The sequence below is a fragment of the Leptosomus discolor genome, chromosome 1, assembly GCF_034619465.1.
Source record: "Leptosomus discolor isolate bLepDis1 chromosome 1, bLepDis1.hap2, whole genome shotgun sequence".
In the NCBI taxonomy this organism is placed as follows: domain Eukaryota; kingdom Metazoa; phylum Chordata; class Aves; order Leptosomiformes; family Leptosomidae; genus Leptosomus; species Leptosomus discolor.
In genome coordinates this window covers 6987721-7005170 of record NC_141391.1, presented here as the reverse complement: position 1 = coordinate 7005170, position 17450 = coordinate 6987721, and the positions used below count along the sequence as shown (strand labels likewise).

Sequence of the window (17450 nt, the reverse complement as noted above, 5' to 3'; positions counted from 1 at the left end):
ATAGAGAGACCATACCAGGCAGTACTTTGCTTGACCTGACAATAACTCTCTCTAGGGCCACTACTCCTGCATTTCTGAAGAGGGCTTCCCAAAAGAGAAAGTAAATCTTACATGTTTTCCCAAATCTTTTAAGCTTGTGAGCACAAAACCATTCTACATCCCCACCTCGCATCAAAGAGATTTGTATTTCATTCAGATACACTGCACAAAACTGAGCCTGAGCACGTGCAGGCATTCGGATGAGGCTTGGTGGTGGTGCATTTACACCACCTAGAACCCTGGAGGCTGATCCATACAGGTAGAGAGCATTCACACCACTGCAATACAGATCTTAAATGGGCTTACTCATTTCTACATTGACAAATCCTCCATGCTAACTTTCTGGACATATTTATTTTTACCTAAAACTAAGCAAGTCTTTGGACAGCTAATGAATTAGCACAGATGTTGCTGAGAGATGCTGTGCTCCTGCTTGCTTTGGCATAATGGCTAGTTGAAACTCTTTTAGGAATTCCAAAAGTCGGCAGCTGGAAAAGCATTGAAACATCTTGAAACAGAGTTCAAAACACTAGGAACTCACAGGTACTCACAGGATAAACTTCATCCAGTAAAAGAGAAAGCATACCTGTAGGACCCTTACACCACATAGCAATGTTTCCTCTGATCTCATAAAAGCCCTGGTGCTACTCAGAAGTCATTAGACACTTCTGCTACGTAATCTATAATATTTTGAAACAGAAAACACTGAGGTTATTGTAGGCAAAATAAATACCAACAGATATGTATATCTGAAATCAATGTTACCACAAGATGTCACTCTAAACTTTATTTAGAGAAAGGGTTTTTCAACTTTTCAACTTTCAACAACTACTTCAACTTTAAAGAGATCAAAGTTACTTTTTTCCAAACATATTTATTTTCTTCCAAATTGTATTTGCAAAACCTAAAATATAAAATAATTGCTTATAAGGAAAAACAACTAAACAAACATGAGAAACACAGTTTATCACACCAAAACTCACTGGTAAATCCTCAGAAGGCAGGCTGGGTATGAAATGATGACAAGAATAAAAACAGAGCAGTCTTTTGGTTTTAGAGGCTAAAGAAGAAAAAGAATGAAGTTACAGTTCTATACTGTAGTTCAACACTGGAGGTTAAAAATAATTCAAGAAAAAGCAAGACTTGGGAGAAAATACCCAGTACACAACGCAACCAACTCTGTATGTATCCCTCTGTCTCACTGTAATTAGGTCAGAGTTCTCCTGCTATCTATTTACCATCTGTTTTGAAAGATAGTCCCTCACAATAATTCCTCCTACTACCTGCAGGTACTTGGATTCTGAGTAGACAGTGAACCTCCTAACAAATTCCCTGATAAAAATGAGCATTCATATATACAAACATATATCTATACGTAAAAATACGCAATTATATCCTGTATGTATATCAGATATACGTGCATGTATATATATATATATACATAATATTGTGAATATATGCAATTTGCATGTAAATATATATACATATAACCAGAATTTTGGTGGGAGAAGGCAACAAGGGCACTTTTGAGTCATAGCCCCACCTACCTGCAGTGGAGGCAGAGGACCAGCCCAGGGCATGCAGCAAGGCAATGGCAAAGCCAGGATCTGGAAGTAAGTCCTCCAAGCAAAGCTGCTCTGACACCATCTGCTCTGACATTTCCATTACCAGCAACACATCGAAAATGATGGTGATCCCAATCCCAGTCCCTCAAAGAAATATGCCTTCAAAACACTTATTTTGCATAAGAAAACCACCGAATTCATCTAAACGATCTAACTGGGACAAAAAAACAGATCTAAGAGAAAGGAAACAGTACCTTTGGTAGTGTCAGCATCTCCATTAGCTTAAGCAGCAAAGGCTGGCGTGAAGTGTCTGACAGCTTTGACCTTGCTTTAAAGCATGTGTGTTATCAGTATCATCACACAACGGAATTTGCGATGAGAAGCTCTTTTTACTGTCCTTAAAGTCTAGGAAATCACCATGTAAAATTAACTTCAAAACACTGGTAAATTTGTAAAGGTAACTCCCAACGCTAGAAAGTGTCACAGTGTAAGTATATGGTCACATACCATTTTTCTCTTGGCGCTGACACTTTATTCAGCATGCCAAATGGGCCTGCTCTGGGGATGCTCTCTGAGCAACCTTTGCACCGTTTATCTCAGGAGATGAAAGGCTGAGAGGTATAAGAAGATTTCTTGAAGGTTCTTTAGCTTAATAACATTAAATGCCTCCCTTGGAATTAGATCCTACCTCTGACTCCTACAGAGAGTCGCAGTGATCGTCAGTAAGTCACATTGGCTGTATTTTTCCAAAACGATCACCCATCAGATGATCATCATGATTTAAGTGCCCAAAATGAGACACTGGGACGGTCTTGCTGGAATAGTGATACTCCCTGTTGCAGCTGGAGCTGTGGTCAGATATTAAGAGTGGTGTATTTGGTGATGTATCAGGTCAGAAGTGTCTCCAATCAGGCCTCTAAAATCAATAAATATTTGTACCTCTATTTCTCAGGGCTCCAGTACCACCTCCGTAGCACAGAACTACAATCACCTCATCACACATTAAATAATAATGGGAAAGCAATGGATTAAATACTTGCTCATGAGCTCAGTCCTCCCCCTTCTGCACATTGAATGAAGCAGGATTTTTTAAGGAAAACAATTTAAGCTCAAACAAATAAGAACTATCACACTGTATGCATGTACAAGAATTGACCTCAGTTCGCAGAAGCTACCTTAATTACAGCACTGCCCTACCTCTGACCACAGACCTAATTCTCTTCTTTTCACATTGTTTTGAAATGCCACGTCATTTCTGTGTAGCATAATGACAATTATTATAAAATCTATTTTCTATGTCTAATGCCTGGGATTTTATGCAATAGTGCCTTAGCCAAGCGCATCGGCAGAAATTCAAAACCACACAACTATGATGACAAAATGGAGACAGAAAAGAACAAATGAAAGACATAAATTCAGTCATCTTTGAAAAGAGCTCATCATTATCTCAGTGGCAGATCAGGGTGACAGAGCTCAAACGCAGTTGCAGGAAACGGACCACACGACAGAATAAACACACAGTGGGAATGAACACCACAGTCTGCAGTGCTTCTTGTCAAGACACATTTTAATACCCAAAAGAGCTCCAAAGTACAGGACCATACCTGAGCAAACTACAGTGGAATTTGACATAAATATATCCACGTTTACCTGTTACTATATATATATTAAAAAATTTATGTAAGTGCTATATATATATGTATATATATGTACACAAATATATACATATATGTATATGTAGGATTAACTAGTTTACTTTCATGCATCTTACTATTCAGTGCTCAATCCCAATTGCACTTAGATTTCACTTAAATCAGTGTTTTTCACTGACTCCCATGACACTGTAAGTACACAGTTAAGAAAAAGAGTCCCAAGACGCCAGAAGAGCCACAGGGGTGGCACAGAGCAACAGATCTCGTTCATTAATAACACTCTTCAAGTCTAAATTGTTTCTGTGATTTCACAAGTACCATGCAGTTTCTTAAAATGTCATATTCACTAAACAAAAATAACATCATGGTCTAGCCTACAATGACTCTGCAGACCAAAACATTAGAGAGGGAGAACAGCTCTGCTATTTTAGAGACAAAAATAAACATTGGGATTACTGATGGAACATCTTGCTCGAGATTATTTTCTTCCATTTTACTAGTAGATGTAGAAACTACATTAGCAAGATATAAATCCAGTCTTCCTTTATTTAACGCAAAAAAAAAAAAAAATCATCTACCTCATTGTTCTTTTATATTCCCTCAGCTTGAAATAGGAGAATACATTATTGAAAATAAAACCAGATTATCTAAATGCATCTCTTAATAATTTGTCTCTAGTTCTCATCACAAACCAGTAATAAAGGGCTATCCCTATTTAATGCAAAGAGAAAGAAAAGCTTCACACTGGGACAGCAGCCACACAGCAACAGCTGCTGCAACTGCATTTTATTAATTCTAATTATACGTGGAATCCATATGGCCAAAACACACTTTAAAAAAAAAAAAAAAACAACCACAAAACAAAACAAAACAAAAACCACCACAGGAACAAAACCCAGCTTTTATTCCTTGCTGGATATGGAAAACTAACAAGCTCAACAACTACCACATTGCTCATATTAAAAAATCATCTTAAAAATGGTTTATTTCCAATGCAGTGCTTTCGCATTTCGAATGATAAAAAGTCCAAAAAGCTTCTGAATTCCTTGTCTGAGATGTAAATTCTATCACTCATTGGCTAAAAGACAGCAAAACACGAGCAGGGGGTTGCATTAGGATTACAAGCGATTATGTATTACCCAGGTTGTATCAGTGCTGTAATCGGTTTCTTCTTGTACATAGATAGGCTGAGAATCCAAATACAGACCTGGGCTGGGATCCTGGATTTTTCAGCAAGGATGAGATCCCAACCAAAATTCCCACCAATGTAAGAGGTATCAGACTTTGCTCTTGGGTTGAGGTCTGCTACGGTAATTCACACGCTTTTAATATTTAAATTCTTTCAAACAAAAACCAATTTGAGGTACCCACACAAGACTCCCACCTCTTTGCACACACGCCTTCTCTCAAGGTAGAAAATAACCAAATTACTTTAACACTAAGAAGTTGCTGTGGGAGGGCTACTCACATCTCCAGGTTGGCCAGCAAGAACAGGGAGTGCCGTGCCCTGGCTCTATCTGCTCCTCAAATCCAGCCAGTAAGGCATCACTGTAACGCCCAACAAGTCCCAAAGGCAAAAGCAATCTTGAGATTATCGGAGATACAGAAATATTTCAGCTCCTCCATCACAGACACAACCAAGATGACTGGGTAACATTTCAGACCTCAGTGAAACTCCTCTCTCTGGGTGTCTTCAACCTGATTTCCCTATAGTAATGTGATGTCTATCTGTCTTTTTCCTGCAGGTGCACCCATCTGCCAGCTCTCACCGGCTAACTTTGAACCCTCTGCCCAGTGTCAACACAACTTGATAGAAGTGAAGAAGCCTCACGTCCTCCAAAGGATCTGCAGGTACCATGGGGTGGGGAGAGTTAGAAGAGAAATGATGATACTGCAGTGGAAATCACACTGCCACGGAAGCAAAAATAGTGGAGAGGCAAAATCCACTGCAAACCAGTCACATTAGATCTGCCATTTTAGTTTGGAACAAATGGTTCGCTCCGTGACCAAACTTTCGCTGGAGAACGGTGAGGGTTAGTTCCTCAGCTGGCTGCAATCCAGCCCCCAGCTTGTTAAAAAAAAAAAAAAGACCACATGATTTCAAACCATCCCGAAGATCTAGCACCGCTACCTTTAGCTCTTTTGAGAGAAAGCGCAAATTTGCTTACTAAGAGAATTGGACTTCAAGAATAAAAGCAGCTGCAGCTGTCTTCAGGCAAAACAAAAGCTGCCCTTGAATTTCAATTTCAATTCTGCTGTAATTTATGCCGCAACAAAGAAAGATGCCAGTTTGGGAAAGTAGGACTCTGTGTGGAGTAATAACAGGCTTCCCCATTGTCAGAGATGTCATTTGAGCGCCTCTCAAATGTGACAGAGCACTGAAGGGTTTTTGCACATTTCTTTTGCTCCTCGACATTTTTAATAGTCAGGGAGGGTTTCAATATTTGAAGAGACAGCTATAGAAGAATCTTTATTTCTCAGTCAGGGAAGGTCTGAATATAAATCTCTGCAAGAATCACTCCAACACATGATCCCAGGCGAAGTCAATGGGAGTTTTTTCTTTGACTTCATGAATGCTGGACTCAAGCCCTTGGCGAGAGGATTGCCTAACATCCCTGGGCCGGACGCAGGCTTGGCTGCAGGGGATTAACTCCCAAGGAATTCAGTGTCATTGCAGGAGGTGAAATAGCCTGATGTGACCAGAAACCAGCTCACTGAGATTAAGTCTAGAGAACAACGACATACAAGATCGGTGACCTTACATTAAGGAGCACTGTAAGTAGCTCAGCGCGCCAAACACAAGTGAGCTAAAAACATCTACCTAGAGTGAGCTTGGCAAGTACGAACAGGTAACGCCCGGTTGTGCTTTCCTATTGAAAAGTTTCCCAGTGCAGCAATTCATTTAATATCCCTTCGGTCCCTGAAACACTGACACAGCACTAAGTGTTGAAACATTCTTCCTCCTGTGGATTGAGAAAGATTTGTACTAGCAAAGGCCACCATCGTCTTGAAAAGGTGATGGTCAATCACGTTCCCCATTTTGAAACCCTCAACTTGAGCAGCTTTATCAGAAGACTTGTGAAATGTTGCCGTGTTTTCTGTGTGCCCTGAATGTCAAACCTTACATTCGCTTGAAGGAAGAAGTACAAGAGGTCCTGATGGTTGTGGAGAAAAGCCTGAAAATATGACTGCAGTATCTTAAAGACAGCTCATAGAAGCACACAATAACAGTCTGTGGTATTTTATAGATTATTTCTAAGCCTTTTGTGCAAATCTCATAACCTTTTTAACACTGAAGGCCAGTGCTACCATGTATGACTAGCACTGGATTTTTGAGGTGCTGCATGATCCTGTCTTTTCCTCTGACACCTATAATCATTCTTCAACACCTACTTTGGTGCAGGCTCCATCTCCAGCCCAGGACTGCGTTGCATATCTCCTGCTTTTCTCACCATTTATCCTGCTGTTCACACATCTGTTCCCCAGTCCTGACCCCCATCCTTCCCTCTAGTCTCAGATTTCCTTCTGTCCCTATTTAAAGGGTTTCTCCTTAAAACACGACATGCCTAAACAAATTCCTTGTCTTTCCATTAATTGCCTCTACATGCTTCTTCTCTATATATGGTCAACAGCATAATTATTCTTCTTAGCATTAAAGCCTAAAAATGGTGGGGACGCTTTTATCATTATTCTTAGTTGACATGCATGACTATGTCTATCAAAATCTTTCCCATTTTTCATTTCTAGTGTTTTCCTTTTGTGACAGAGGTATATCTCAACATCCCACCATTACTCATATGATAGATTCCTCTCCAGTTTCTTTCATATCTAAACTATTATGAAATTTAACCATTGCCCTAAGTGCAAGGGGAGTTTCAGTCCCAGGTCACAGCTTTGTAGACACTGAAATCAATTTAACTAAGACAAATCCATAGGAAACCAAGATCTTGACTTGCTTCATGCTTACTATACTAAATGTTTGCATTTGTCAATGGCTGTGCTATTACCTATACCTTAAAATAATTAAAGCAAAGGGGATTTGTTTTGTCTCCCTTAAATGGCTATATTTTATGTCCTCTTTATATACCCTACCTGTAGCACTGCAGTAACACGGAGGATCACAAGATATAACTAGATTCCTGGAAGTTTGGATGCTAATATAACACTATCGAGTTATACTGTCACTTAATGTACACAAACGTTTAATGGAAAAGTAATATCTGATTGCAGAAGGATAACCTGACTTCCTTTTTGACTCAGTTTAAAAACCATTATCGCTCTTTTAAAATGGATTCTTCTAACAGGGCTTATTTAAAAGTGAGCTGAATGAGGTAAATAGTCTAAAAAATCCCTCTTACTAAAAACACAAAATTATATCCTAAGTCTCTAAATACAGGCTGTGGCACAGATGACCAGCAAATTCTGTAATCCTGACAGTAAGGTTTACTACAGCAATTTTTAAGACAGGTGGTTTTATAACATCCACATTATTTTGCAGAAATGGTACAACACCATAAAAAAAAAAAAAAAAAAAAAAAAAAAAGGTGATGAAGCTTTTAGTTGAAAATATGCTATTTTAAAATTCAGGCAAAGTTACGCAAGCATGAGAAAAAAACTTAAGACATGGTTTCAAAGTCCTCAGGAAATACGTCATCCACTGCAGATTGGGTTTATCCGAATTTTACAAAAACCTATTGAGATTAGTTTTTACCTAATACTGCATAAGATGATTACAGCTATTTGTGGCACTTTAATTCCTGCTAGAAACAAAATGATGTTTTATAGAGATGTATCTACAAAAAAAAAAAAACAACCCTGACATAAACCTCTTTCATCCATTCCCATTTCACAGAACAGCCTTCTAAGCTACAAAATCATGCACTTTTCTTAATGAAATGAAGACTAGACAAATACATACCAGAGGTTTTTAGAAATAAATTGTACTAAACTATGTATTGCATTATAAAAACTGATTAAGTTTCATAAAAAACAGAACTGCAAAAAAAAATGTTTGGTCATTTTGACATATCCAGATGACTATTATTGCTTTCTTTCATGATTTCCCTTTTTTATCTCCACACAATGCCTCCAAGATGCCCCATTATGAGACAATCCCAACAAATGAGACGTTTGGATTTCCACAGGTTTCATTTCCTCTTCCTTGCAGGCTTTTAAAAAACAAACATTCACATCAGAACATGTGCTACAATTAGAGGACTCTGTGACTTTAATATCATCTAGCTACAGACGACTCTACAAAAAGTAAAAATCCTCATGAGCTTGTAATAACAACAGTACCGTAACCCTCCACCGCGCTTAGAAGGATTGGTACAACCCCTTTGGTAAAGATCACTAGGAATTAACTTAAGAGTAATGTCAATATCTAAATATGTGTTCTTCCCCTTGCACGCTCCTTCTGAAGAGTTTCCCATCTTCCCTCCTCTTCAGGCTGGATTTTCAAAGCATTGTGTTTGGGCCACTGGAGTGTAAATAGGACTCCAGAGACTGCAGCTCCACATGTTGCTTTGAAAATGTGCCTCTCGGCAACTAACCCAGCTGTAAGTGAACACAGAGACTCTAGCAACAAGTCCAGCAACAAGAACAGTCCGAAGGGAGAAAGAGATGCTATTGAACCTGAATTAAAATGTAAAAGGACCATTCTTCAATAATCCTGTAAATCACTTATAGAACTTTTACTTCCATATTTAGTCACTTCTTGCATGTGTAGAATATATATATGAAAAATACTGAATCCTCACTTTTCTCATGCTACTCCCCCGTTCAGTGGTCAACAGTTAATATTTATGAAACACAGTGAAGAAAAAAACAATCACGCATGCACTGAGAGCCCAAGCTCAAAGATGGCTGGTTGAAACAAATTGCACAAGCATAAATTTGAGAACAAAAGGGATTAAACAATACTAGATTTGAAAAGTGTCTCTAATTATAATTATTTTTATCTGTTCCTGTTACATTCAATTTAAGACATTCTACAGATTTTTAAAGCATTTTGGAACTTAATAAGAATTGAACACACACTTAAAGGCCAGAGATGGTTACAACAGCTAAATTTATCTGTAAAGGAATCAAATTCTACTGAAGTTGTAGGACCTACAAAAACTGAATTTGGCACAGAAAATTATGTCAACTTCATGCCTGGTAGGAATGTGCTCTCCTGCATCAAATATAATGATTCTGTACAAAAATCACACTTTTCATTAGTAGTTACCGCCTAAATATTCAAAAGGTCAATCAATTCTGGATAAAACCAATATTTGACAGCTGTAAACAACATCAGGTTTCAGATAGCAATGAACAAAGGACTCTGAAAATTAAGTCTAATCAAGATCAGCCACTCAAAAATGAATGCTTTCAAGACCATTAGACATTCTGTAAACACAGAAGACAATGGAACATTAGCAGTACAGACCTTAAAAAGAGACCAGAAGCTCTGCCTTAGGTATTTTTGCATGGTGGTCTGATTTATAGGTGAATGGAAGAAACTATGCCAGGAAGTTAAAACAGATGTCATGGAAGTGGGTTTTTTTGAAATATCGATTATGCAAGAATCTCATTATTGATTGTGTAGTAACATCATCTACCATACTTAAAATACTGATGAGAGGTCACTCTTCTGTATTATTCCAGAGTCTAGACCAACCAAATGGCAAACCAAACATAATAATGAGAGACTTTGAACACGTCTTGCAGTTCCCAAATCTTTTTTATAAAAAAGAAGCATTTAAGAAAAAAAGAAAAAGACAAATTAAAGTGCTATCTAACTTCGGCAACACCATACTCCTCAATCTGTTATTGTGGCAATCAAAGGATTTCATTCATTCTTTGGATTCAACCTTAATGTAGCTATAATCATTTTTTCATTTCTGGCACATGTAATACATCAACAAATGTTGCAATGTAGCCACACACGAAGCACACGTGTGGTTAGAACGCTTTGAAGGATCACTTCAAAGTACCGCAGCGGTAAATGCACACCTAATGTCACTTCTGTGAACCGTGTATTTCTTCAGCACGTACTTCTGTATCCACAGTTATCTTCATAAAAGTAACTCAGAAACTTCTGTAGTTCAAACCTATTTATAACTATTTGCTAAATACCATTCAATTATGAATCTATTTCCTTTTTCAATGAATACGCAGCAATTAAGAATTACGTAGGGTTTATAAAATAAAGCTAATCTCTTTAAAGAAGTTGAGAGAAATTACAAGTAAAATAGCATTGACATTAATTACTTCCATTTGCAGGAAACGTTAGAGACTGGTTACACACATTTTTCATAAATGCTACAGAAATTACCGAAACTGTTCCCAGGCCTCCATCGTCTTCACAGTAATAGGACAGTATTGATGTGCTTCTACTTTTATAATATATAATCAAAATTTTTCCCTAACTGCTACTGACTGTAGCTCTGCAGTGAGCACAATCCTTACCCTGGCTTCAAACAACCATAACTTGAAGGTATGTGTGCTTCCACAAGCATCATTTGCGCTAAGAAATGTGCCCATCAGACTAGTTCTGCACAAAATGTACAGATGTTTGTGACGGAGTAAAACACCGAGGGGCCAATGCAATGAGAGTGAGAGGGCAGAGGGTGATGCATAGTTACTGTCACCACTTCCCATGACTGGTAGCACAGCACGAGGGGCAACAGGGATGCTACAGCAGCCAGGTACGTTCATGACCTTGAAGATATTATATATAATAACTTATTGAGGTTATTTTGTATAAAGCTCCAAAACACCAAGTGCTTGATTTTGACAAATACCATCATTTACAAAGTGAAATGGGGATCTCCAAGTAAATGGAAGAAAGACTGAGCGATACACCAGCATGTCTATTTGAACACTGCAACATCGCATGAATGGTAACACGACCAAAGTTTCACTGTGTCCTTGAGCATTTTTCTTGACTCATTTCTGAATTTCTTTGGCTGACACTTTTTGCAAAAACACAATATAAAAGACCCAAAGATTTTAGATGCTACTTGGTGCCAGTTAAATCAATGAAACTTTGGCCATTTACCTGCGTGAAGATGCCTTCATCTTCAACTTTGCATAAACAGTTATATCCTACTCTGGCTCAGTAACTTTCGTTAAACAAAGGAAAGCAGCAAGGTTTAGGAATAACCATTCGATGCCTTACCTTGCATGAGTTTTTGTTACTCTTTCTTACACTATAAATAAGAAAATACCTTTGAAATATCAGGACAATGAGTTTCCCCACAGAGAACCTGGACGGATCATCTCAACGTGCTGTTCCATTGTAAACACAAATCAAATAGTGACCAACAAGAAAGTTACTAGGTCCAGCCTAGCTCTGGCCTTCAAGAGCATACACCTAGTATGAAATATTAGTACCTACCTAGAAGTGCCTGAAACAAGCTGCTCTTAAAGATGCCCATCACCTTTCTGATGGCTTTTTTCAGCTGTTGCTCTTCTGGCCTCCTCAGCTTTTTACAATATTCTTCCAGCAGCACTAAAGCTCGGTCAGTATCTAAAAAAAAAACAAGTATAAAAAAAGTTTTTTATTGGCTCTGGAAAGTATTTAAACACTCAAATATTAACTTCACATTTCTAAAGGCTCACACGTAAGGAACATTTACAACATTTACAGCAAATGTTGTTGCATTCTGTCATTAGCTGTATGCCATGAGCCACAAAGGCAAAATGGAGAGATTAACCCAGCACCAAATCGGGAAGATTACTATGTGTCTGAGATCTTCCTGCAAATGGAGAATGATCTTTTGGATGGCATCTACAAGTGTTCAACTTTCATTTATCCAAAACCAGCTGGAAGCTATGGGGTTTGGACCAAATTACAATTTGCAAAGGCTTCAAAATTATAGACAATAACCATTATGGATACCCATGCAGGAAAACTGGCCTTAAAGCATATTCCGAGAAGACAGGAAAGTGTTTGCTTTGCATCTGCAGTGCTCAATTCTCTGTTTTCTGAATAGCAAATGTGTATCTGAAAGGCAGGTGTCCAAGAGCGTGATTGGGTTTTTTCTGTTCCCTCAATACATAAAATTGCTATCTACCTCTTCAGTAAAAATGAGACTTTGATAGCAGACTTTTATTCATGTCTTGGCTCAAATGTAGCAATCCAGCCTTTCTGTAAGAGTCCAGAGAAACAGAGCTCTCTCTCTCTTGCTGCTATTATCTTTGCCAAGAGCATGAGTGACATATAAAATTGTATGAGATCCAAACATCACCATCTTACATATAACAAAACAGAGGAAAAAGGAGAATCAGACTTCACCTTTCCTTCTCTCCATCCCAACTATCTCACAGAAATGTCCACACACATATGTATATGACACTGAGAGACCTGCACACACTTTTGCAATTACATTGCCAACAAGTTTGCAATAATATTACCAAACAGTAAAAAAAATGCAAGTTAATAATTATAGTAAAACAAGTGCCTCAATCTAAATCTCTTACAGCAGAATTCAATGCCAGCTTCATTACCAGGAGAGGTTCGGACTCTTTAGTTAGATTAAACTCAATAAAGTACTGTAAAAAGTCGTGGAAAGGCAAAATGGACTGCTTTTATAATTTTTTTTTCCCTAAATAATTGAAAGAAAATGTCTTTCTTACTATATAAAAATTGATCATCTCTGTTCATCCAAGCATCTTGATGAATATGATCCCTGTAGTATGGGCCTTTTGATGTGACAATTAGATGAGTTCGCAGTAGTTGCAGAGATACGAATTTTATTCTGTAAGTTGATAACGCTCTCAAATTAAAAAGGGGAAATCTTTAATCAATTATTAATGTTTAAGAAGATGAAATTTATTTTCTTTCTCCTCACAGGAATTTTGGCTGGTCACAAGCATCTTATCATAATGAATAAGAAGGAATGGTATTTAATGTGTGTGTGTGTGTGTATATATATATATATATATAAGTATATACACACATATATAAAAATATATGTATATATCACATATATATGAAGATTAGGGAGCATATTGTACCAGTGTAGGCATTTATACAATGAAGGAGCTCACAGTTGTCTGTTGCAATCCCACCTTGAGGGGGCCTCCAAAAGGAACCCCTTCTTTCTACGAGAGCTGTCCCCAGGGCAGGTAAGGGTTAGGCAATTGCCTTGTTTTCACCTAAAGCCAGTAGTGCACTTAGGACCCACTTCTAACCTACAGAGAGAGAGAGACCAGCTCTTTCAAAGTCCAGGTCACAACACCTGGGCTAGGCTCCCACCACGGATCACCCAAATCAAAAGCACAGCCTCAAAACCAAGTTCTGGGTCCAGCTGGGATATGGTTAGGATATTCCCAACAAATCGTTGGGAATAAAGAACTAATTCTACATGTGAGCTCAGCTTCTTTTCCCTTGAAAACCCCAGTCACATCATCGCTTTCCTTGACTCCATGACTGTGTGTGACTCACCTGTGACGCCTGTGCTTTCATTTATAGACTCAGAGTTCTGGCTGCCCTCAATAAAATAATTAGTTAATAACTTAAAGCATGGGTTGGAATCAGGCATTCACCTTCCCCCCAGTACAGACAGGCACATGCAATGAATACATGATTACTTATAATAAAGTGAAGCAGCAGAGCATGGTGGAAAACCACTGCAAAGCATCCAGTACTGAGGAGGCTTTTCAGAAGTGGACTATCTGAGAAATAAGGAAAACAGTATTTGAACACCTATTCCACACCAGGGAGACACCCTACTACTCCCTCTTTCTTAGTCACTCGGTAAAGTGTGCTGACAACCCCTCATTCATTAATCATTCCTTCCCTAAAGTGTATGGTTCTTATTTTAAAAAACAGCTACAAAAAAAGTAGCAGTTTTTATTTTCACTTTAATTATTATTTTTCAGCTCATCAAGCTGAAAAAAGCCTACCTTTGATTGACTCCAAAGCAGTTCTGAAATCTACAAACTGAACAACCAGCGACAGAGCACAGTTCTAGTGTTAAATCTAAATCCTGGCTAAATCCCAGACCAAGTAATTATCTTCCTGCCTAATTTTCCTCTCTAGCTTTAATAGGATACATGAATTTTTACTCCCTGCCTAAGCTCCTGCATCGAGCTGCAGCTTTTTCCCGCACAATCACACTTGGTAGCAGTGTATGTAGTTTTCCACATAACGTGTGATGGGTTGCGTGTGCTGGGAGATCCAGTCAGCCCCAGGCCGCCTTGCTTTTGCTGAAAGCCACCACTGATGTTCTGGTATAAACTGGAAACATACTTTGACCAATAGTACAGCATGTTGGGGAGGGGGGCTGTGTAACCACTGCTGCTGGGGCACTCCTGAAAAGCCGAGTGGCTTATGGAGACTATTCGAATCTCCAGACATTTTGGCACTAGATTAGGCTTTCAAAAAAGCAACTTTCAGCCTTTTTTATGAACTTTACTGGGACTAGGTCTTCATATGGATTTGTACTGTATGTACTTAGCATGATAGGGCATAATCTTGCTCAGCACCATCACACAACATTCATATCTCTGCACAACAATCAATCAGAAATACGAAATAATACAATAACATGGCATGTCTGAAGAATACTAAGTACTCTCTCCAAGAGAATAATAATCTTCAACTCCCAATTATACCCAAAGCAGATGAGGACATCCAGTACTTTGCCTTTTGGGTCTGTCTGACAGCTACAAGGCTTAAATAATATTTGGCTGCAAGAACTGACTGCCTGGACTGCAACACAATAGGCAAATAAGAACCATATTCCCTGCCACCCAAATCAAACCAAAGCTTCTGAAGCTGAATTCCCACACGTCCTTCTCATCAAGAAGAATGGCAGACTGGTGTTTTTCACGCAGGACTGGATCACTTTATGTATGGAATTACAATATCCAACGGAGCACACGGTTCACTTCTTCGCAGCCAAAATGAGTCCTGTAGCTTACACTTGGAGCATATCATGAATACAATGAAACAATCTTTGTTCCACGGTACCACTGTTCTTGCGTGCTGATACCAAAAGCCAACTTAAGCAAGACCACAAATCCACTGAACACACAATTTAATATCCCAACGTGTGGGCCTCCATGTTGATCCTGAGTAGGTCCTTTGCCTGCTAACAAAACACCACTGAGAAGTCAGTATCAGCTGTGCCCCATGAGGTCTGCTGGACATAGTTCTAGTTTTTCTCACTGTTTCTTTGCATATTATGACATTATTTTTAAATTGATCCTGTTGGCTTTGAAAGATGTCTTTGACAAGAACCATTCAGAAGACAACAGTTCTACGAAAACTCACATATATTCTGGACAGTATAGGCATTACTGTTTTGTTTAAAGAAATCATACTCGAAACATCTTAATACAATAATAAGAAAAATTTCTTTGAGGATAAAACAGCTTTTATGGTCCTACAGTATCTTGTCCAAGAGCTTATCAGTTAACCCAAACTAACCAACAATTCTGTAAATTTTATTGCTTTATCACTCCATAATTTTTTAATCATTTCATAAATGTTTGTGGTTTATGTTACCGATCAGGGAATGGGCAATTGCTACAATACAAGAAGTCAGAAAAATGTGATACTGAAACAAAACTGTAGATCAGTAACTTTGCTTATTGGATTTCTTTGGAAAACTTTTTCCTCCCTCAAACAATCTAAGGTTTTGTTCAATTATTTAATTTTTCTTCTACAAAATGAGTCTCTGCTTAATGTAATGTATTGATCTAGATAAGAATTTTAAAAAAAGGCAAATCCTTTCTTTGGAGTTATTATTCTAGACGGGTTCACTAGAGAATAATCCACACTTTATAGACACACTTTTATGTAATGTAGATTTTTAAAGCTCCCATAAGTAGACAGTTTTACTGTAGAGCCAAAAAATCTGTTGGGGCAATCCTTATACATCTGATGAAACAAATAATAAAATTATACAGAAAATGCATTGTTAATACAACCCAAGTTATATTTTAACAAAACATAGCTTCAGTATAACTTTCAGAGAAAAAATTTCACAGGGATACTGTCAACAAGAAATGAAGCCATACATATAAGTAGGTACAGAGTCCTGTATATCATTTAACGGGAGAAAGGAAATTCTCACCAATAAAAAATTGTTTCCTAAAACCTTGTTCTTAAAATGTAAGCTACACAGATGAAAGACTAAATGTCATAATTACACATACTTAAAAGCAAGAAAGGAAAATCTGCAGTTAGTTTATCATCCACTTTGATAAAATGACGTCAAAATCAATTCTACCTTAGCTACTTCTCAGGGTCCATATCCAGGATCTGGATGCCATTTGCAATACTAACCAGTACATTTCTCTTCTAGTTTAGTTCTGGGTCTTTGCCATGCTCTCATTTTTTGCAAGCACAATTTAGAATCACTGAAACTCCACATAGGCAACGAGAGACAGAAAAAATTGAGCTTGATTTTCTTCAGTAAGAGTGGATCAGATGGGCACTCTGATTACATGAATGTCTTTAGGTGACTGGAAATCTTATGGGAGTTATGTATACAGAAACTGAGTTACGTGCTTACAAGGTGCAGTTGCAGTGTTTGTGAGGACACCCACACAACTGCCCAGTGAGTAAAGAAAAGCACGTAAATGCTGGGAAATCAAAATGTCATTATTTTAAGTACACTTGACACTGGTCTAAACAACTACACAGCTGTAGCACTACAGAAGAACAGGTTCCCTGGTGTACTTTGAAATACCTGAACACTAGTTTGACCCTGTAGACCCTATGCTAAACTACTTACTTAAGCAAACTATAAACAACCCTGGGAGTTGTGCTGGCTTGAAAGCAGCAGGATTGGACTTCACTTACACGGCATTTGAGTTCATCTAACCATACTTACTGCAGCATTTAAAGCATAGGACTGGTAGAGTTGAAGCACTGCAGCTCTGCTGGTGTGGAGACAGTTGTGTTGATTAAAAAGGCTTTGACATATCCTGTGCCTTCACACGGGAGAGAGGATGACGCAGCCATGCCCGCACATGGCAGTTCACACAACATGACGTCTATGGGAGCAGCCACAGGATACAGGAAACAGTCGTCCTAACTGTCTCCCAGATGTTATTCAAACCGTTTATCCTTTAGATGCACTAAATATGTTAGATCTGAAGGTAATTTAGGAATATCTATGAATTTCAATAATTAAATTGGAAAAGATTTGACTAACAGGATTAATGGAAATTACACAAGAGGGCTAAAACT

At 38.2% G+C, this 17450-nt stretch overlaps 1 protein-coding gene across 4 annotated transcripts in view; it reads right to left on the bottom strand.

Annotated features, from left to right (window-relative positions):
* DLG2 (discs large MAGUK scaffold protein 2) overlaps positions 1-11766 on the bottom strand; it is a 1022965-nt gene extending 1011199 nt beyond the window's left edge. For all 4 annotated transcript variants that reach the window (XM_086481686.1, XM_086481690.1, XM_086481691.1 and 1 more), the window contains exon 1: positions 11640-11766. In XM_086481686.1, the coding sequence (XP_086337812.1) occupies positions 11640-11679 (40 nt within the window). In that variant the 5' untranslated portion in view covers positions 11680-11766. The remainder of the gene's footprint in view (positions 1-11639) is intronic.
* Positions 11767-17450: the final 5684 nt, after the last annotated feature.